The 22,376-nt window shown below is 47.4% G+C and overlaps 1 protein-coding gene across 1 annotated transcript in view; it reads right to left on the bottom strand.

Annotated features, from left to right (window-relative positions):
• The window catches only part of LOC147460855 (putative polyribonucleotide nucleotidyltransferase 1, chloroplastic), a 98,610-nt gene that overhangs the window by 59,066 nt on the left and 17,168 nt on the right, over nt 1-22,376 (bottom strand). The window contains exons 10-12 of the mRNA XM_086508542.1: nt 6,967-7,224; nt 6,773-6,847; nt 5,814-5,927 (exon numbers count right to left, since the gene is read on the bottom strand). Of these exons, the coding sequence (XP_086364668.1) occupies nt 5,814-5,927; nt 6,773-6,847; nt 6,967-7,224 (447 nt within the window). The remainder of the gene's footprint in view (nt 1-5,813; nt 5,928-6,772; nt 6,848-6,966; nt 7,225-22,376) is intronic.

Genomic DNA, 22,376 nt, shown 5'->3' on the forward strand with positions numbered 1-22,376 from the left:
CTGAACCCTTGTCGTGTTGTAGCTTGTCCACGGACACATAGGGTTGGATGTGTCACGTGACATCCCCTCCTTTTCAAAGTGAGGTACTGGTACCGAGCTGTATGGCGTCAAGGGAGATCGCCAATAGCATCCGCAATCCTGGAAGGGACTCTTCGTCGACCCACTCTGATGTGTGGGTCGTGCGGTACTTGAACTTCATAAAGGTTTGCAATGCTTGCTTCTTTGGGCCGCACCGAAAGCGACATAAAGTCTTCTGTGGCTCCTTCGATGCTTCAACTTCGTCGAGAGTCATGCTTCTTTCTTCTTCAAGAATCTCCATGGCTGAAAATTCCTGAAACCATTTCCAACACAAAACCATGAACATACCCATTCCATGTAAAGTGAGTGGAAAAAATCTTGTCTTCCTCAAAGACTGTGCATGCAATGTAGATGAACAAATAGACGGAGTGCCAAACCGTTCACCACACACACGCAAATGATGAGATCGAAGTTTTCTCTTGTGATCTGATTCAATCAATTGTGGCAATTCACCACGGAAATGCCTATGCTTGGTGCTCATACTTTCATGTACGCTTGCTACAAATGTGTCATGCCAAGGAAGAGACATGGAATGGGACGTCCGTACATGCATACTTTTCAGCTTTTCATGAAAAATCTGCATACATTCGTGCTCATTCATGAGTGAAACGTGCTCAACGTACAATATGTCATGCCTAGTAAAAGGGATCACATAAAGACGCTGACTAAAATACAGGAAACGATCACGAATGAAACACTCGAACAATGTGTGCGTATGAATCATGCGAACACATAGTACTTCCTGTGAAGGTTCTTTGGACCTAGGCTTGAGAGCCAAGATCAATCTTTCGTGATTGATCAAATCTGCAAGGAGGTTCGCTTCGCTAGAAAAAGCACCCACTAACTCATCATCCTTGTGAACAATCACATCATCTTCATGCAAATCATCATGCTTGTGAGAAATCACATCTTCATCATCATAGAAATAATCATGCTTGTCATTGTCAACCAAATCCTCATGCAAATCATTGGCATGCAAATCATCATGCTCATCATTATCATTCAATTCACATGCTTCTCATAATCATGCAAATCCTGTGTCATGATTTGGAGAAGAAGAGACTGAGAGAGTCTCCTTCTCCTGAATCCGTTTAATCTTCGCCTATACATTAGCAATGAGAGAGAGAGAATGAACAACTTCCTCTCCACGAATGACAATGGGAGTCACTTTTGGCATTGGGAGTGAAAGTGTTAGCCTCCCAATCAATGAGAGGGTTAAGCTCACGAAACCATCGAATGCCCAAAATCTTGAGAGAGGAGAGACAAAAAATCTTCTACGGAAAGCAGCTTGTTGAATTGTAAACAACACACCAAGACACTCTTTCGTGATGAGAGAGTCCATACCGGGAGCAAAGCCAGAAACCTCGAGAGGAGATTTCTGACTAACCTCTAGGCGGGCTTTCTCAACAAGAGAGGGACTGATCACATCATGCATACTACCTGGGTCAAACAATATGACAAAACGGTGCCCCGTCATATGACCATAACATTTAATGAGAGAATCGTCAATAGGAGGGTCAGGACAAACTTGGGGCACACTCGTGTTGTCATTAATTGCATTGACAGAGGAAGTGGGTTCTGTGGATTCTTTAGATTCATTCGATTCAAGCTTAGGACATGTTCTTTTTATGTGACCCTTAATGTGACAATGAAAACAACGACCTTCCTTAGAATAAGTGCTTTGCTCTTCCGATGTGATGTATCCTCCTAAAATTCCTTGTGCTTCCTTTTCATCTGGAGTGAGCTTAGGTTTAGCAATTGTGTTAGCCTTACCCTTAGGTTCATTGAAAGAATTCTTTTCTTAGAGACTATTGGAAGATTAGTTAGAAGAGTTACTGTTCTTACCATTCTTACCGTTCTGAGGGTTCTGAGAAGTCTGTGAGGTACTTATGGAAGTCTTGTTCTCCTTAGGCTTTCCCTTGTTGTGCTTCATTTCTTGTGCGAGAGCAATCGCTACCGCCTTGTTGAGATCGATTGATCGAGCACCTCGACATCGTACTTGATATACTCGTCCAATCCATAAAGGAATGCCTCTTTGCGTTCTTCATCCGACTTGCGTAATTGGGTATCTAGCTGCAAAACACGATTAGAAAAAGACATAACCGGTATACCATTTTGCTTGAGAGCCCGCCAATCGTTCTTCAATCGTGCCAGGTACTGAGGTGGCATAAACCGCGCCTTGAGCTTGTCTTGGAAATCAGCCCAATTGAAGGAAAGGGACGTGAATTTGTCGGCTTCCTCTAGGTGCGTGGCTAACTGTGTCTCTTGCCATGCGTGGTACCAATTGATGGCATCACCGGCAAGGTACATAGCTGCCATTAAAACCTTGCTATTTCCTGTCTTCTTAGTTGTCGCAAAATAAGCATTAAATTGAGGCAACCATGAATGAATAACCGTAGCATCCATCTTACCATCATACTTACTGAACTGGATCTTCTATGTGACTAAGTTGTTGGAATCCGCATCGTGGTGGGGAAAATTCTTCATCGCCTCTCTCATGCTCATCACCTGTATGCGAAGTATCCATTCTGCTTCGGGTGATGACCATGCACTATGATCTTTGGTTCTTAAGTTCACGAGGAACTTGAGTTCTTGAGGGTCTTGGGTTCTTGGGTTCTTGAGGTTCTTGAGGTTTTCTTTCGCTTGCAATTTGTGTTTGAGAAGGATCTTCTCTTCACCCGAGTTCTGCTCTTTTCCGCGGGCGCACCCCTTGGCGGCCTTGCGCTCACACCAAGGTTGCTTTTTCCCACCTCACGCCGATTGGCCGGCCGCAAAGTGCACGGTCCGCTCTCAATGAGTGAAAAGAGGCACAAGGGTAGGCTGGACAAGCCCTTCTTTCATGGGATTCCTGTCACTCTTCAAAACACACGATTAGGAATCGACACGCCCAAGCGAACTTGGGTTCGTGCGACTGCAACAAGCAAAAAAAATCCTTGTGGTTCTTTCCTTGAGTGATACAGAACACTGCCAAAGCTCTGATACCAATGTTAGGTGCAGCGGAATGAATGTTTGAACTTTGCTCAAGATGAGTGCTCCGTAATGTGCTCAAGGTTCCTTTTGTTCTTATGGAAGGGAGAGCCTTCCGTTCTTAATCAGAGAGTGCAATGAATACGAACAAAGTGAATGGACACTGTGCATGAAAGTGTATGAGACTGAGAGATAGAGAGAGAAGAGAATACGACACCAGAGACGTTGTAAAACCCTCCTCCGAAGGCCCCACTCTCATCGGCGAGAGTGGTCTACTATTGATTGCACAAATTGGTACAAACTGAATGCACGTGACTGATGCAAGTCTAGGCTAGGTAGATGACGACGACGGAGATGGCGAGACCAACCTAAGGGCTGAAATCTGACGCTTATGAACTGCTGTCCAAAAACGCTGCTGGCTGAAATCTGCTACTGCTGAAAACGCTGTGGAAAACGCTGATTTTGCTGGTCTTTATGGCTGAAAATCTGCTGTTACTTGGGGCTGAAACCTGATGGTTCTTAGGGCTGAAAACTGGTGATCTTTACCTGCTGAAAATCGCCATGGTTGCGGGTGATTCTAACATGCTGAAAACGCTAAGGCTGCAGATGCTTGGCGATGATGTGACTGGAGCAAAAACGCTAGGCTGAGGTCTTCTTGCGGTGGAGCTTGCTGATGAAAACGCCAAGGGGCTGAGGTTGATGAAAACGCTAGGGGTCTTTGCTTGAGGAGGCACTCCACCAAGGTTCTTGCTGAGAAGTTGCCTGTTGAGCAAGGTGCTCCTGCTGCCTCTTCTGCCAATTAGTGCTAGTCTAGGTTTGCTTATATACAAACTTACTCAATTTGCCCTACCTACTTCCAACAAAAGTCACTTAAAAATAATAAGTGAAAAATGTCAAAAATAGGTAAAATAGGCTAAATCCACTGGAAAATTTCCTGAAGGATTCTGATGGATTATGATGGGAATGCTTATGATCATGCTTTGTGCAACCAGAGGATATGCATCTGCACTAAGTGCTTGGGCATGCACGGTCTGCGAACAGACTCACAAAAGTGCCAGAATACTTCCAAATCTAAACTGACTGGACTAACTGAACCCTTGTCGTGTTGTAGCTTGTCCACGGACACATAGGGTTGGATGTGTCACGTGACAAGAAAACAAGTGCCACCCAAACACTGCATCATCACCTTCAAGGACAAGGAAGAAAGGTTGAAGCTATTACGACAATCCCGCCTCCTCAAGGGGACGAATCTTTGGATTGCCGAGGAATTAACCACTGACCAACTCAAACGCAAAGGAATCGAGCTCAAGAAGATGCACGAAGCCCGAAAGCAAGGCAAATGGGCAGTTTACAGAGGGGGCAAAGCAATCATACAAGAGTTCCGAACTCCAAGCCCCGCTCTCCTTCCTCCAAACCCTCCTTAGGTTTTGTCTTTGCTTTCTTTTTTCTTGTAAATGGATCCTCAGTCCTTAACTGATATGTATCCAATGCCTTCAGTGGAAGAAACCAATGTACTTTCATGTTTTATTTTGGTCCCATGGGTCATATTTGACCTTCGTGGATGATAATACTCTCTCTCTCTCTCTCTCTCTCTCTCTCTCTCTCTCTCTCTCTCTCTCTCTCTCTCTCGGAAATTCTCTATAAAAGTAAACATCTCAAGGGCACAACCTCAAGACAAAATGTACAAAAGCCAATCACCACAGTGGTCTGATTTCAAATACGTCCATACATAAACAATGAACGACCACAACATTTTCTTGGGTTTTTTTTTTATCTCTCAAATCTCCTAATATATACATTCTTTTGTGATCCAAGCGCGGGAAATTTCTCCTCATACTGTGTCTCACGCACAACAAGAGGAACATCATCTTTGTCAATACTGCATGAAGGCACAGTCGAATCCCTAGGAGCCCTAATGGGATCAGGAGATGAAGGTGGTATCTTTGTTAAAGAAGATGAAGCCTGCAAAGGTGGATCATGTGGAGGATCCTTGTGTTTGTAAACCTCTTTGACCTAGATGCACCTGTGTTGCCTCTGCCGCCTTTTCCTCTTCTTTGCCTCTCTCCTCCTGACTCTCTCAACCTCTGGCCTCCTAGATCCTGATGATACTTCTTGTCCCTCTTGCAATATTCTCTCTTATTTCTACTTTGGGTGCTCTATTATGTACAAAGTCAATCACCACAAAGGTGTGATTTTCTGTGATCCAAGAGTGATGCAGGGTGTAGCGACCATAAGAAGCTACTTAGGGCTTACGGCAGAATGCGTGAGGAAATGGTGGCATGTGCAGGCTGAGATATGCCCTCTTATCTGTAGCTGTGGAGGGGGGGGGGGGGGGGGGGGGGGGGGGGGGGGGGGGATTGTGTACTGCCCCTTATAATTTCATTTGCATCCCAATGGCCACGAGAAAAAGCTTCACAGCTGCCATAACCCACTATCCAACCATCCTGCCACCAGTCACTAAACGGCATGGGAGCTTTAAAATACGCAGAAGAAGTGGACAACTGGAGCGGGAACAGTGTTCCTTGCACTTGATTAGTACCCCCCTTACCCAGTCTGCCCACTCGTGTCTTTTCTTAGTGCAGCTTAAGAGCTCTGTTATTATGTGTGAGAAGATGCCCACAAAAAAGAGGTAAACTTAATATGGTTTCTTGTTAATGTGAGCTATACATTGTCCTATAATGAAGCGTTTGACGAGAACCTAAAATGAAAATACGGGCATTTTTATTTCTATGAAAATGAAAATGACACAAAAATGATCAATAAGATACCTGTGTTTCTCCCCGTGTGAACAGTGCACTTCCATGTGCACGAGGCAGCAAACTGCATGAGCATTGGATAGGGCGAATTTCTGCTAGTCCCCGACCATCACTTCTCTTCCTATTCTGCAAAGCACTTTCAAATGTAAGACTTCAAAAACAAGACTTGTGCACAATAGATTCTTGTCCAACTGTGTCAAGCACACAGTCAAAGAACTTTGCCCATGCAGTAACAGCATCTCCTATGTTTCACAGCACCAGGTAAACCAGGCTATATCAATCCAAAACACAAGACAATTTATCCACATACTACTTCAGCCTTCTAATTAAGCCTTTCAGCAATTGTTCAATTTATTAAATTTATGCACTAGTAAGCTTCTGTTCCTACGGAAGTGTTAAACTTTCAAGGCCTAGTTTTACCATATGATTGTGTAAAATGACCTACAGTAAACAGCTCGAAACAACAAAAGAGCCATAGATAAACACAGAGACAGCAGAGAAAACACGGTGTAAACAAACATAAATAAACATCTGGTACACAGTGTGATGTTCAGTAGCAAATTACTTGTTTTTTGACTGGAATTCAAACATGCTTTTTGTGTGTTTTGTCCAGGATGTCTTCTAACTCAGGAAAGATGCAGTGAAACCATGCATTCACAAAAACGATCAGATAAAAAGCATTACATTACAAATCTTAAGGATCTGGACTAGACATGATTCATATTTACAGACAGATTCCAAACGAGCCACAGAATCTTTACATAGTTTAAAAAGAACGCACTTACTTCATCTCTTTAAAATCTATACCAAAGCAATTGCTAGATTGAATTTCATCCCTAAATTTCACTGTGCATTTTAGAGTCCACTAAATCACACTTGTATTCATTGTGTTCGCAATTCAACCTGAGAGTAGGATTCTTACAACTTCCAAGATTTATAGAGGAAAATCAACAAATGCAGTAGAAATCTACCTTTATAATTAAAGATCGCATTATCTTTGAATTAATCTGCTTGAAAGCCACCTTTACATCCAAGGGGTCAAAATACTGCAAGCCCATAACGAAATGTTATTCAGATAGCCAGTTGAGCAAGGATCCCATTGAATAAACAGATACAAGAAACTCAACTGAGACAACGCAGCAAGAATGCATAAGCCGAAACTTACCTCACTTAGTCGTTTCTGCAACACAGGCTTTACATGAAGATCCCCTTCATCAACCTCTCCATCTTCCAGACCAAGCTGCTCGTGATATTCAAGCTCCTCCTCATCCTCCTTTGGGGCTGATGAGGGTATTTGTAATGACTGCCCCTTCCTTTGAGTCAGTGCATCCATCACCTTACTCTCCACAAGAGCAATGGCTTTTTTTCTTGCAGACTTCGATGCAATCTGAAGTGCTTCTCTGAGTTCCTCAGCTGCCAAATCCTAGCCAAGAACGAGCATGTCCATCAATTACACACCAAGGAGCCCCAAATAATCTCTCTCTCTCTCTCTCTCTCTCTCTCTCTCTCTCTCTCTCTCTCTCTCTCTCTCTCTCTCTCTCTCTCTCTCTCTCTCTCTCTCTCTCTCTCTCTCTCTCTCTCTCTCTTTATGGGAGACTTCAATGCTCGTACGCGTAGTGAGCAGTGTGAGGCATATGACCACGAGGACCCAGAGGCACTACACACTCTAGATGAGGAGGCTACTATGAGAGATACAGCAAACAGAGCTCCAGTCACAGCCTACGGACGACATCTACTTCGACTTGGCTCCCAGCACCGTCTCGTTATTTATAACGGGATGGCCCAGTGGCCCACCTCAGGGGGCCTGACTTGTATGCCACATGGAGTTACAGAGGGAGGGGGGAGTACAGTCGACTATATTCTGGGACACAGGGAGGCTACACACCTTATCACATCCTTCACCATTCCACCCATACCCATCGGAGCCGACCACACATACCTCTCTTTCTCCATCACCGGAGATACCATCCCACACAGCTCCACAGCACACACTCCACACACCACCATCCATTTCACACATGAGCTAGCCCCTCTTTACTCGGCCGAGGTCGAGCATGGCCTATGCCTCCTCCACCCATCCACACCACTCTCAGTTCTCACATCACATATCTCTTCCGTTCTCCACACTTCAGCTATTAGCTCTTTTCCACACACCACTCACAAAGGACGCACTCCCCCTCCCGGGACTATGCCTCAGAACCGCTGGTATGATGATGAGTGCAGAGAGCTATACCGACGCCTCCGTGCACGGCGAGCCTTAGGAGAGATCATAGAGAGAGAGGCCAGACGGCATATGAAGACGCTGACACGCCAAAAGCGGCGAGCATTCGAAGAGGCACAGGAGCTAGACCTATACCGCCTATTCATGAGCATGGATAGCGCGACGGCATGGCGCACCCTGCGCGAGCCACGTCCAACTACAGCTATTGAGGATCCACAGATATGGCATGATTATGCAGAGCGACTCTATGAGGTGCCAGGGCAGCCTCCTATCCCACAGCCACACGGGCCACGCCCCACGTGCTCTTCCTTCTTTACAGCAGAGATGGTAGAGAGGGCCATACACCGCATGCAGCACAGACGATCAGCTGACCATACTGGATTACAGAGTGAGCACATCATTTATGCGGCCTCCACTATAGCCCCGTTGATTGCACATGTCTTCAACCGGGCTATAGGGGAGGGCTTCCCAGAGGAGTGGACACAGCACACCATAGTGCCTATCCACAAATCTGGCGACACCCTGGACCAAGGGAACTACAGGACTATCATGATTGGCCACACGATGGCCAAGCTATATGGAGCAGTACTTGAGGCACAGCTCAGCCGCTACGCAGAGACCGAGGGTTTACGAGCTCCAGGCCAGGCAGGTTTCAGACGAGCTTTCTCCACCACTGATCACATCTTCGTTCTGCGCTGCCTCATTGATGGGGCAAAGGCGCGGAAGAAGAGGCTTTACTGCTGCTTTGTGGATTTCCGCAAGGCCTTTGACACAGTCCCACGCGAGAGACTCTTCGAGCGCCTTCACGGCATTGGGGTACCAGCAAACATGATTTGGGCCATATATGCTCTCTACGAGAAGGTGACGGGTCGAGTTCGTTGCCCAGGCGGTTTTTCAGAGACCATTGCTAGCACCATTGGTGTTAAGCAAGGATGCCCACTCTCCCCGACACTCTTTGGGCTCTACATCGACGAGATCTCCGACTACATACTGCGAGCAGGGGGAGAGGGGAGCGACTTGGCAGGTACTCCGGTCCACATCATGTTATATGCTGATGATATTGTGTTGATTTCAGAGTCACCCGAGGGCTTGCAGCGCCATCTTGAGGCCTTGGACGAATTCAGCACACACAAGGGGTTGACTGTGAACCTTGGCAAAACCAAGGTCATGATCTTTCACACATCCAGTGCAGTGAGGAGCGCTGCCACCTTCACAGCAGCAGGAGGACAAGTTGATGTAGTCACCTCCTATGTCTACCTTGGCATCACATTCACCAGCCTCCCAGGACCCTTCACTATGAGGCAGGCTGCTGTTGACAGGCTCACCCGAGGATATGCAGCTCTGACCATGCTAGAGCGGAGGTACCACCAGGCACACTGTCAGGAGCCCCGCACGAAGGGGTGGCTTTTCGACACCTTAGTCACCCCAGCCCTGATGTACTCGGCGGCAGTATGGGCACCAGGATTGACAGCTGACCAGTGGACACAGCTTGAGAGGCCACAGGTATGTATGATCTCACGCTTGCTCCGCAGCAAGAAGACAGTGCCACATGACATTATTAGAGCCGAGCTCGCCACACCACCTATGGTTGTAGAGGCACTATTCCAGACAGTCTGCTTCCTCCAGAGGATGAGAGAGCTACCTCCTGACAGACTTACTCGTAGAGTATTTGAGGCAGCTATACAGCTATCAGAGAGTGGGCATGAGAGAGCATGGTACTCACAGGTCAGAGCATGGTTTGAGGGACACGGTCTTGACATGGAGAGCCTACCACCATTCCAGTACGACCCCCACTCACCATATGTTCACCTCTCTCGCAGTGAGAGGAACTTGGTATTGAGACAGGATCTGTGGCAGCTATACACTAGGAGAGTCTGGGAGTCACCTGGCTTGGGGACGAGGATGTCAGATTACAGAGACCAGTTTCTCACCATATTGTCTGGGGGGTTCATACAGAGACCACGCTACATGGACACATATATGCCACATAGCTCACGGGTGGCGATTGGTCAGCTGAGAGTGGCTTCACACAGGTTAGAGATTGAGATCGGGAAACACACTGGTGTTCCCAGGGAGGAGCGAGTCTGCAGAGCCTGCACAGAGGAGGTGGAGAGTGAGGAGCACTTTGTATGTAGATGCAGAGCATACACTGAGATCAGAGGCAGGTATGAGGCCTTATTCAGAGGACAGCCCACTCTCCGAGAGATCTTGGACTCTCGAGATCAGAGACAGCTCGGACGGTTCTTACTAGAGATACAGAGCCATCGGGACACACTACTACAGCCACACACAGCTACACAGATAGAGGGGAGACAGCCGCAGCTCACAGACTTCTTTCAGAGGATTGCCGCCCGTCTCTCACCAGACACTCAGAGGGGAGAGACACTCCCACAGGCGGAGGTGAGCCGAGCTAGACGACGACCACGAGTCACAGGCTACAGGGGCGCAAGCTCCCACCACCGACAATTCGAGGAGATCCGAGACCGGGAGCGCCGTGCCACTGAGGAGCGAGTGGCCCAGATGAGGGCCGACCCGACAGCTTTCATCCGGGCAGCCTTGGCACCAGACCCGCCCATGTACCACATCTTACATCCCCCCATTAGTACAGGATGGAGCTAGATAGCTTGATGCATTCTCATGATTGTACTACCTTGAGCATATAGACATGCATATACCCCTAGAGATAGAGCTCCATCCCTCCTCAGATACCCCACTACCTACATTCAGTTCAGTTTTGTATCAGTTCAGTTCAGTTTTGTTTCATTTGTCTTTCCGATAGACGGATGACATACACACCATGTACATTTGATTTGTCTCATAGGCCGATTTCGGCCTGACATAGACGTTAAAAATCTTTCTTTCTTTCTCTCTCTCTCTCTCTCTCTCTCTCTCTCTCTCTCTCTCTCTCTCTCTCTCTCTCTCTCTCTCTCTCTCTCTCTCTCTCTCTCTCTCTCTCTCTCTCTCTAAAGTGTCAACGCTATATGAACTTGGTATTGAGACAGGATCTGTGGCAGCTATACACTAGGAGAGTCTGGGAGTCACCTGGCTTGGGGACGAGGATGTCAGATTACAGAGACCAGTTTCTCACCATATTGTCTGGGGGGTTCATACAGAGACCACGCTATATGGACACATATATGCCACATAGCTCACGGGTGGCGATTGGTCAGCTGAGAGTGGCTTCACACAGGTTAGAGATTGAGATCGGGAGACACACTGGTGTTCCCAGGGAGGAGCGAGTCTGCAGAGCCTGCACAGAGGAGGTAGAGAGTGAGGAGCACTTTGTATGTAGATGCAGAGCATACACTGAGATCAGAGGCAAGTATGAGGCCTTATTCAGAGGACAGCCCACTCTCCGAGAGATCATGGACTCTCGAGATCAGAGACAGCTCGGACGTTTCTTACTAGAGATACAGAGCCATCGGGACACACTACTACAGCCACACACAGCTACACAGACAGAGGGGAGACAGTCGCAGCTCACAGACTTCTTTCAGAGGATTGCCGCCCCTCCCTCACCAGACACTCAGAGGGGAGTGACACTTCCACAGGCGGAGGTGAACCGAGCTAGACGACGACCACGAGTCACAGGCTACAGGGGCGCGAGCTCCCACCACCGACAGATCGAGGAGATCCGAGCCCGGGAGCGCTGTGCCACTGAGGAGCGAGTAGCTCAGATGAGGGCCGACCCGACAGCTTTCATCCGGGTAGGCTTGGCACCAGCCCCGCCCATGTACCACATCTTACATCCCCCCATTAGTACAGGATGGAGCTAGATAGCTTGATGCATTCTCATGATTATACTACCTTGAGCATATAGACATGCATATACCCCTAGAGAGATAGAGCTCCATCCCTCCTCAGATACTCCACTACCTACATTCAGTTCAGTTTTGTATCAGTTTTGTTTCATTTGTCTTTCCGATAGACGGATGACATACACACCATGTACATCTGTTTTGTCTCATAGGCCGATTTCGGCCTGACATAGACGTTAAAAATCTTTCTTTCTCTCTCTCTCTCTCTCTCTCTCTCTCTCTCTCTCTCTCTCTCTCTCTCTCTCTCTGACCTGCAAAATTTATTCAGACCTGTAGATTTAGAAAATACAGAATTTACATTTACATTTTTCAGGAGTTGCAGACCTGCAGGGAAATTTCAGAATTTCAGAGTTACATAAATTTCAGCATTGACAGAAATTTGCAGAAAAGGAAAATCTCAAAAAATGTATGATTGATATGGGGAACACACATGTACGCATTATGCGGGACAAGGATGTATGTGTGATGTGGACATAGTGGGTTGACTTGGCAGAAGTGCCGATTGTATTTTTTGATGGAGGTCATGACTGCTTCGCCGGTATGTAAGCCCCATCGGAGGGCAACCTTTGTGCTTACAAACAAGCGGATTACACAAATGGAGAGGGTGATGAAAAACTGGAAAGCAGATATGGAGGGATGGTGGAAAGAAAAGGCCAACCTTCTCAACGAAGGCGCGCGGTGGAGGAAAGAGAAAGAGGACCTGCACGCAGAGCTACAAGCACTTAAGGCCGACTCCAAACTTCAAAGCACTTAAAGAAGAGGTCTCAGCTCTCAAGCGAGAACTTGCTGATAGAGCGAGCAGTGGACTAGGGGAGGGGGAATTCCAGCCTTCGGTAGTAGAGGAAATCAAGGTCATCAAAGAGCAGGTACGGATGATCAAAGAGGAGGAGAAACAAAAGATGGTAAAGACATCTTCGTGGATGGATGTGATCACGAAGACGCAAAAGAAGGCGGATGAGGCCGAGAAGTGGATAGAAGTCACTAAGAAAGGCAAAGGAAAAGAAACCACATCTCTCCCCACTCCTACAATCATCAACATGACTCTAGAAGAAGAACAACGAAGGAAAACTAGAGCTTTGCATATAAGAGTAACCGGTCTAAAAGACAGAGATGAGATGGTAAGGGGAAGTTGAAGAACTTCTCCGCATGATGGGTAGTGAGGCTACTCATACAAAAGCATGGAGGGTGGGGAAGAAGACACACGGCAATGGGGAGACTTCAAAAGGGAGAGCTCTAATCATCGTTTCCCATCCATGGAGGCAAAGAAGGACTTCTTGAAGAAGACACACGGCAATGGGGAGACTTCAAATGGGAGAGCTCTAATCATCCGTTTCCCATCCATGGAGGCAAAGAAGGACTTCTTGAAGAAGCGTCCTACACTAAAGAAAACGGGCATATTCCTTGGAGATGACCTCACTCTCACACAACTTGCGCATATGAGAGAGGTAATGCCAGAGATTCAAGCGGCAAGGGAGAAGGGAAAGACGGCCTTCAACAGAGATGGCCGGGTTGTGATTGTAGAGCGGCGCTCCACATGACGGTGTGAGACCCATGGGACCACCTGTAATGGATCTATGCGACTTGATGTGGGCGCCTTTGAGGATAGTTTCAGGGGAAGAGACATCGTCTTCTACTCTAAGACACATCAGGCCCTGGGCAGCCTATGCCTCACATTAGTGGATATAGATGGGAGACTGCCTATAGACAGGAGACACGATCAGAGCGCAGAGGGCAATCAGGAGGAGTGGCAGTGTTATTCAGGGAGGAGTTGCAGCCATTGATCATATAGCCCGCAGAGATGAGCAAGCTAGGTACATGTGGGTGAGACTGAGAGCAGAGACAGACAGATATCTTTACATTGCTATTTGCTACTTTCCCCCGAGCACGTCAGTGTATGCACCACCCAGAGGACAGTCCCCTTTCTCTATTTTGGATGATGACATATGGGAGTTCTCTAGAGATGGTGACATCATCATCCTAGGGGATTTCAATGCTAGGACTGCCCATCATCAGACAGTATTTTATGATACTTCAAAGGAGATGCTGAGAGAGCTGGATGCTGCAGAGACGGGCCTATCCAGACTATCACAAGATGGAGAACACACTAAGTATGGATGACACTTGATAGACATGGGGACTGCACATGGATTGGCCATCTTGAATGGCCTACAGAGATTTCCCGCTTCAGGGGGTTTTACATGCTTTCCACACAGACATGGAGCCAGCGCAGTGGATTATGTCATGGCACAGCCGAGCCTCATCTCTAGTATCCAGAATCTCACGGTTGGACCCAGACCTGTTGGTGTGGCAGTGGATCATGCTCTTGTGTCGATGACCATCTCTTTAGTGTAGCACACAGGCTACGGACAACAGCCCCTACTCGCTACACCTTCACGCGGGAGACAGACTCTGTATACATAGATGGGATCTACAGACGCCTATGCACAGAGGAGCCAGGGGGACCTCTGGAGGAGCTCACTACTATATTGACACGACACTACATGATGCAGCAGCAGAGGCATACCCACATACCCAGCCTGATCAGAGACGCCGTTCGGGGAGCATGCCCCCGAACAGTTGGTATGATGAGGAATGCCGGGACACTAGAGCTAGACTTCAGAGGGAGGTGCTTTTGGGGGGCATCACTCACAGACAGTCACAGATTGATTTCCGACGCCTAGTGCGGCGGAAGAAGAGGGCATTTTTGGCTCGGCTAGAGCAGGATCTATATCAGTTGTTCTTGAGTCAGGACTCACGTGAGGCATGGCGGCTCTTTCAGAAGCACTCTCCCCCCCCCCCCCCCGGCCATCACTTCTACAGAGGATTGGGGCCAGTACGCATCATCTCTGTACACAGTTCCTGAGCAGCCCCCCCCTTCCCGCTCCTCCCGATCCATGCCCACACACATGTGCTTTTTTCACCGCGGAGATGGTGAGGAAGGCCATTGACAGGATGAGGACTGGGAGAGCATACGATCATGATGGTTTAGTGGCTGAGCATTTCACGCATGCCAGAGATCTACTAGCAGAGCTTCTAGCAGTGATGTTTAACCGTGCCATGTGTGAGGGCTTGCCTGATACTTGGAGCCTATCTACTATTGTACCTATCTTCAAGTCGGTAGACCCTATGGAGCCTCGGAATTATCGCACTATCATGATTGGACACACATCGGTTGTACGCATCTATTCTTGAGCAGCAGCTGAGTAGATGGGCAGAGAGGGAGGGGATACGCGCAGCCGGGCAGGCAGGGTTCAGGAGGGGTTTTTCTACTCTTGACCATATCTTGACACTCAGAGCCATCATTGAGGAGGGTAGATCGCGTGGGAGACGGATCTATTGTAGCTTTGTGGATTTCCGCAAAGCATTTGACACAGTGCCTAGAGCTAGATTGATGCGCAGATTACAACAGATGGGAGTACCCACAAAGCTCATTTGGGGGGTCATGGCATTATACAGGTCAGTAGTGGGGCAGGTACGCACCTCAGAGGGTCTATCCACACCGATTCACTCCACTATTGGGGTGAAGCAGGGCTACCCGCTCTCTCCTACTTTATTTGGTATGTATGTGGATGAGGTTTCTGACTACATTGAGAGAGATGGTGATAGAGGTGCACAGCTAACAGGGACATGGATTCCATTATTGTTATATGCTGATGATATTGTGTTGATCTCCGACTCAACGGAGGGGATGCAACGTCACTTGGATGCTTTGAATAGGTTTGCTCAGGAAAGTGGTTTGTCCGTCAACCTTGGTAAAACCAAGGTCATGGTATTTAATACCACCCCACAGTGGATCGGGAGGTCAGCGCTAGCATTCACATACGGCCAGGAGATTGTGGAATATACAGAGGCGTACACTTACCTCGGAGTGGTTTTTAGTGGGCCAGCGTTTTCATTGAGGAGGGCAGTAGAGACTAGACTGACCAGAGCCCATGCAGCATTGGGTAGATTGGAAAGGATGTGTTCACAGGTTCAGCTTCAGGAGCCTCGGACGAAGCTCTAGCTCTTTGACACTCTGGTGGCTTCTGCATTGCTATATGGAGCTGAGATTTGGGGACCTTCATTAAATCATCACGGGAGGACAGGCCGCAGTGATGGATGAGGGGACATGGAGAAGCCTCTGGTCTCTATGATCTCGCGGCTCATTAGAGCCAAGGCCTCAGTACCACGTGTTATTGTTCGAGCAGAGCTAGCTGCCCCCCACTAGTGGTTGAGGCGCTCACCAGATCGGTCTCCTTCATACACTGCATGTGGGAACTTCCCAGAGACAGATATGCCCGCCTTGCACTTGAGTTCTCTCGACAGTTAGCCATGCAGGGAGATACAGCATGCTGGTATGGAAAGATGACATCATTGTTTCAGGCGCATGGGTTCAGCATAGACAGATTGCCTCCCTTCCAGTACTCATTGGATGCACCCTCTCTGACTCTTACACAGTCCGAGATCACCAGGCTCATCCGCAAGGACTTGACTCAGCTAGACACCAGGAGGACATGGATACAGCCAACACAGGACCTGGGCACGAAGATGGCTTTCTACAGAGAGCATCTCCTCCAACTTACGGTTGATGGTTTTGTGATGAGGCCCAGATACATGGACATCCACCTGTCTCATGGGATACGATGTGCTATCGGCCAGATACGTACATCTTCACACCATCTGCGGATTGAGACTAGGAGATACAGCGGAGTACTAGCAGAGGCCGAGACATGCCCCCTGTGTGACATCGAGCCTGAGATAGAGTTGCACTACACATGCCACTGCCCCGTCTACTACGAGATACGAGGCCGCTTCCATTGCTTGTTCAGAGAGGGCTTTGGACCATTCTCCAGAGTCATGCAGTACGAGGATCAGAGATGCTTGGGTTTGTTTTTGCTCGAGCTACGCAGACACAGAGAGAGCATGATGAGAGGAGAGGCTAGCCAATCCCAGAGACAGATCACAGATTTCTTTAGAGCTGCCACTCGACACCCGGAGGAGTTACTACCACAGCAGAGCTCGTCGTCTCACACCAGAGGCACACTGATCGATCGAGCGACTGAGCTGGGAAGATCTAGACGCCCACGACTGCGGAGGACTACACAGCATCGACGGAGGCTGCATCAGAGGATTCGGATCACTTTGGCTCGACATGCACGACGCCAGGTCAGACTACTGACCATGGAGGAGATTGATGAGATCCGCAAGCGACCGATGCTAGATCTCTTGTGATCTAGCTATCCCAGCTAGTCGCTTAGTTCACACCTAGTAGTTTAGGATTCCATAGTTTTTTATTGTGACATTTGTCATTTCATTTTTGTCATTGTTGTCATCTTGTTACTTTGACTCTGACTTTGTATCAGATCCACCACATTGTAACTTTCTGGTCTCATAGGTCATTTTGGCCTTTTGAAGACGTTAATATAACATTTCATTTCATTTCATTTATTTCTCTCTCTCTCTCTCTCTCTCTCTCTCTCTCTCTCTCTCTCTCTCTCTCTCTCTCTCTCTCTCTCTCTCTCTCTCTCTCTCTCTCTCTCTCTCTCACACACACACACACACACACATACACATTTTTTGTAAATCTGCTTTGATTACTTTACAAGTGGGAAACCTCAAAGCGAGGAAAACCCATGAAAAGAAAGGGATACAAAGAGCGGAGCAATATGAAGCTGCGAAAGCTAGAAACAGTCAAAGTAAATCCTATAGGCATCAAGAGTGATGTCTCCAACGTCATGAGCAAAATGTAGTGCTTGACCAAGAGATGATTTGAAATAGGGGAAGGGGTCAACATAAGTGCCTTGGAACATTAAGGAGTTCCTATGGTGCCAGATGGTCCACAGAGTCCAAAATCTGACCCAGGTGAAGAACACCGCAAACTGAGAATGCGATGACTGAAGCACCCCAAAAAGCCAAAAGCGTCTGTGAAAAGAGCCGAAAGGAAAACGCAGCCGTAGGGCAGTCGACACTTGCCGAATGAAGGCTCTGGAGTGGCAACAACGCCATAGTAAGTGTGGCACGGTCTCCTCAGCTTCAAGGCATCGGGAAGGCGCAATATGCCGAGCATGTAACACACTGCCAACAGGTAGAGCTCCCACCAAGCAGCGCCACAAGAAAACCCGTTCCTTCAAAGGTAGATAACTCAGCCAAATACGAGACAATGTGTGTTGCCACCACAAGGATGACTCTCAGAGCAACCACATCTGATTACCATGATGCACAATCCATATATCAGACTGAAGGATGGTATATACACTGCCAGCTGAGATGCAATCCAATCTAGTAGTAGCCAAATTCCAATCAGAGAAGCGAGAGTCCACATCCAAAGGAGGAATGAGTGAGTGATTTATAGCAAGCATCCTTTGAATTTCCCGCCAGAGAGAAGAATAGTGAGGACCCAACCGAAAGCGGGACACTGCATCAACGAACGAAAGAACATAACCCGAGTCATCAAGCACCTGATGCACCTGACAGATTCCTTTTTGGGCAAGAAAATATGCTTGACGAGGAGACCGTTGAACTAAAGTCGAAGCGAAGGCCCTGCTCCAATGCAAACTCTCCAAACGAAGAGAGTTGCCCACAGCAGACGGTCGACCATTCCAAGTCAAATGCGAAGTAGCACCTTTCCAATCAACAATGAGAGAAGATGTAAAGGGACATCCAGGAATGTGTCCTTCAAGCTTCCCAAAAACAACATCCCAATAAGCCGGTTGCCAATGTCCAAAAGCTGGGGTGACAATGTGCGTACACAAATGTGTGACCATGAGAGCCCAGGGTTGTTGTTGCCCCACCAAAACTGGTAACAGAATAGCTTTTTGAGCCAAAAGATGACGTCGCAAGTCCAAAATATTTAACCCTCCAAGCCGCTTGGGAGAACACAGCTTGTCCATAGAGAGAAGCTGAAGACCCTTCTTGGTAGACAAGGTCCGCCAAAAATGCTCTAAAATATTGGACATGAGGGATTGCAAGCGCAACCGAGGCCATGATAACAAAGGCAAGTAAAACTGCACATAAGCCACAAGGATGCATTGGACAATCCCGAGACGTACATGAAGTGGCCACGTGGACAGTTTCCAACAATTCAACTTGGAATGTAGACGTTGGAGCACCCAATCCTGTTTCTGCATAGCCGATACATTCCAACCCAACGGATAACCCAAATGGCGAACCAGAACATGTGGAGGAACAATCTCCCCAGGCCACAATATCTTATGCCAGTCACAATCCTTCAGAGGCAATAGCTTGGATTTACAAAAGTTAATTTGACCTGTTGCCAATCCAAACAAGTGAAGAGTATGCATAATTTGTTGTACATCATCATAGTGATTACGAGGCATAAACAAAGAGTCATCCGCATAGGCCTGACCAGCAAATTGCCGTCCCGAAGGTAAAGTCGGGCCATGTAGCCTGCCATTGGAAGTCAAGGAATCCAAATACATAAACAAGGGGTGAGTAGCGATCGCATAAAGCAGAGCACTCAAAGGGCAGCCATGCCTCACTGACTGTCCCAAAGGCCAAGATTCTGTAAGAGATCCATTCAGCAAGCCCGTAGAAGTGTTGTGTGCATACAAGAAAAGCACGACACAAGATATCCTAGGCCCAAATCCCAAGTGTTGCATGGTATCCGCAATATAATCCAAAAGAACAGTATCAAAGGCCTTTTCAATGTCAACCTGCATGACCAAGACATCCTGTCGAGTGTATTTTGCATATTCCATACCAATGATGACATTTGCGAGGTTATTAGTAATTTGACGTCGTGGAATAAAGCCGTATTGAGATTGATGCAAGCCTTCATGCAGAAAGTTCAAAGCACTTGAGTCGGTTAGCTAGCATTTTTGCCATTAATTTATATACCACAGACATAAGTGTAATAGGCCGCCAATGTTAGGTATCAGCTTGAGCAAACCTTCTTTCCAAGAGGAGGGCAGTTCCTGCTGTTCCCAAGTTGTATTCATCATGAACAATAGAGGCAATTTCAAATAATCCCTGAAGCACAAGAAAAATTCCACAGAGAGACCATCCCAACCAGGAGCTCTCCATCGACCCAAATCAAGCAAGCTGGCATGCAATTCCGGCTCAGTGAAAACAGCTTCCAAGTCTTGAGCCTGCCACATCGAAAGGATGGGAGGAACATGTGACGTGCTTGGCAAGCTGCTCTCGTGGGAGAAGAAGGGGCCTCAAAAATCTTGCCTTAATGAGATTGTAGGGCTAGTGCTAGCTCTTGTAAAGTGGAGGTCCATTCCCCTGACGGTAATTTAACTGTCCTTATAGCTTGAGACTGCCTGGAGTGATGCAAATGCTGGAAAATTTGTTTAGAAGAACAACCTTTATCTGCAAAAGCTTGTTGTTGAGCTCGAGTCTGTCAATTGGCCAATTTCCTCTCATCATTGTGCCGTAACATAGCGCGAGCAGAAAACAACTCAGCCACTTGAGTGTCAGTAAGAGAAGAATGATTCGCCAAGTGCATTAGTCTGCTACAAGCATCCTTCGCCTGATTAACCTCTTCCCTTAATTGTGACAAATAATCCCTACCATAATCCTGGATAACACATTGACCACGCATAACAAAGCGGAACCAGGCTATATGGCCATATCAACATACATCTGGGAGATCAAAGGCGAGATGATATCCACAATCATAGCACGAAAAGGCTCATGCTTGAGATAAGCATTATTAACATGCAAAAGCCTCTTCTTGGGCAGGGGATCATTGGCATCAAAAGAGCCAAAACGAAGTTTCAAGCATACAGGAAAATAATCCGAAAGACACATAGCATAATCAATCCTCAGCTCGCATACAAAGTCATCATATTGTTGCATGTGAAAAAGATACCAGCGATCTAGCCGAGTGCGATACATAGATTGAGCATTATGTTGGAAAGTGAATCCTGGATCAGACGCATGCGATAGGGGCCACAAATCAAGCCCATTACATGTCAACATAAATTGATCCCACGATTTCCGTTCTGTATGAAGCATGTGAGAATGCCCAGTAGTATTATCCGCAAGGTTAGGTGCATTATTAAAATCCCCACAAAGAAATGCATTAGAACACCAACAATAAGAGGAGATCGTACTCCACAACCGTGCCCTATCTGCAAAAGCTGTGTATGCATATAAGCCTCCAAATTCAAAAACTTCTCCGTTAACAATACATTGGATGACCATCCATTTCCCAGCCGGGTCATTGAAAACCAAGGTCGGGAAGAGTTCGTGTCGAACAAGTATAAGCACGCCAGAATAGCCGGCCGAGCCTGCATAAGCTATCCAGTAGCCCGCAAAGTAAGAGGTCTGTCCTGCAAATTGATGATGGTTATGCTCCTAAAGAACCACAATGTAACCACAATGTCCGCTTGACATGTATGTACATAGTGCCAGGTTAGCCGCCACTTGTCGTGATTGCATAACCCACACACATTGTAGGAGATGTAAAGAACTATGCATTCTGATATGGTATATACGGTGGGCGAGGAAATGGGAAAATGGGAGAAAACTCAAGTACCAGTGCCCATCGACACATCCTCCCCGGCTGCAAACACTTGAGGAGGTGGGTCAAGACCTGGACCCGGAGGATTGAAAATAAAGGCACCTTGAGATCAAGAGGCTTCGCTTGTAACAACTTCCTTGTAAGAGCGGACCACCTTGTCCCAAGCTTCAGCCAAAGAAGTGTTTTCATTACAAGGGAGCTTTTTCTAAGCAGCATTCTTCAAAGGGGGCACATAATTACAAGAAGATGTCAGAATACGGACTGTAGCAGCTTTAACGAGTTTCTTGGGCACCATCCAAGTTTGGGAGGTTGAAGCCTGTTCTTTGCCTTTGTCTTTAATAGGAGTTAGTACCCGGTCGGCTCTACTCTACAGTTTCTTCCTCTGGAGTCACGAAGTTACCAGACTTTCCAAAACTTGGACAGCCTCGACGTTGTGCATGCCTCAAGGAGAGGCAAGTTTATGACGACGCAGAGTTTGTGAACTCTGCACTCATGTCCCAAATTCAGGCTTCACCAATTGAGCCTTCCTCGGTGGAGGAAGCACTCCAACATGATTGCTGGAAGCGTGCCATGCAGACAGAACTGGATGCTATCGAGCGGAATAAAACGTGGACTTTAGTTCCCGGGCCCAACAAGGTTTCTACGAAATGGATTTTCAAGACAAAGTACAAGGCCAATGGTTCCCTCGACAAACACAAGGTGAGACTTGTTACTCGGGGTTTCACACAACGATCAAGCCCGGACTTTAACAAGACTCCAATTGCTCGCATGACTACCATACACTACCATACACACAGTGTTTGCTCTCGCAGCCAACTTTGGTTGGCCTATCTTCCAGATGGATGTCAAAAGTGCTTTTTTGAATGGAGATTTGGAGAAAGGAGTTTATGTGGAGCAACCTCGTGGGTTTCATATACGAGGCAAGGAGGATTGAGTCTATTAGTTGTGGAAAGCATTGTATGGACTGAAGCGGGCTGGATGACAGTGGTACCTCACACTTGACCAGTTTCTCATGAAGTTGGTGTTACGATGCACCTCATCAGCTTCCAACTGTTATGTTGTCTCTG

This window comes from Adiantum capillus-veneris, chromosome 3 (assembly GCF_014529385.1).
Source record: "Adiantum capillus-veneris isolate H3 chromosome 3, ASM1452938v2, whole genome shotgun sequence".
Taxonomy (NCBI): domain Eukaryota; kingdom Viridiplantae; phylum Streptophyta; class Polypodiopsida; order Polypodiales; family Pteridaceae; genus Adiantum; species Adiantum capillus-veneris.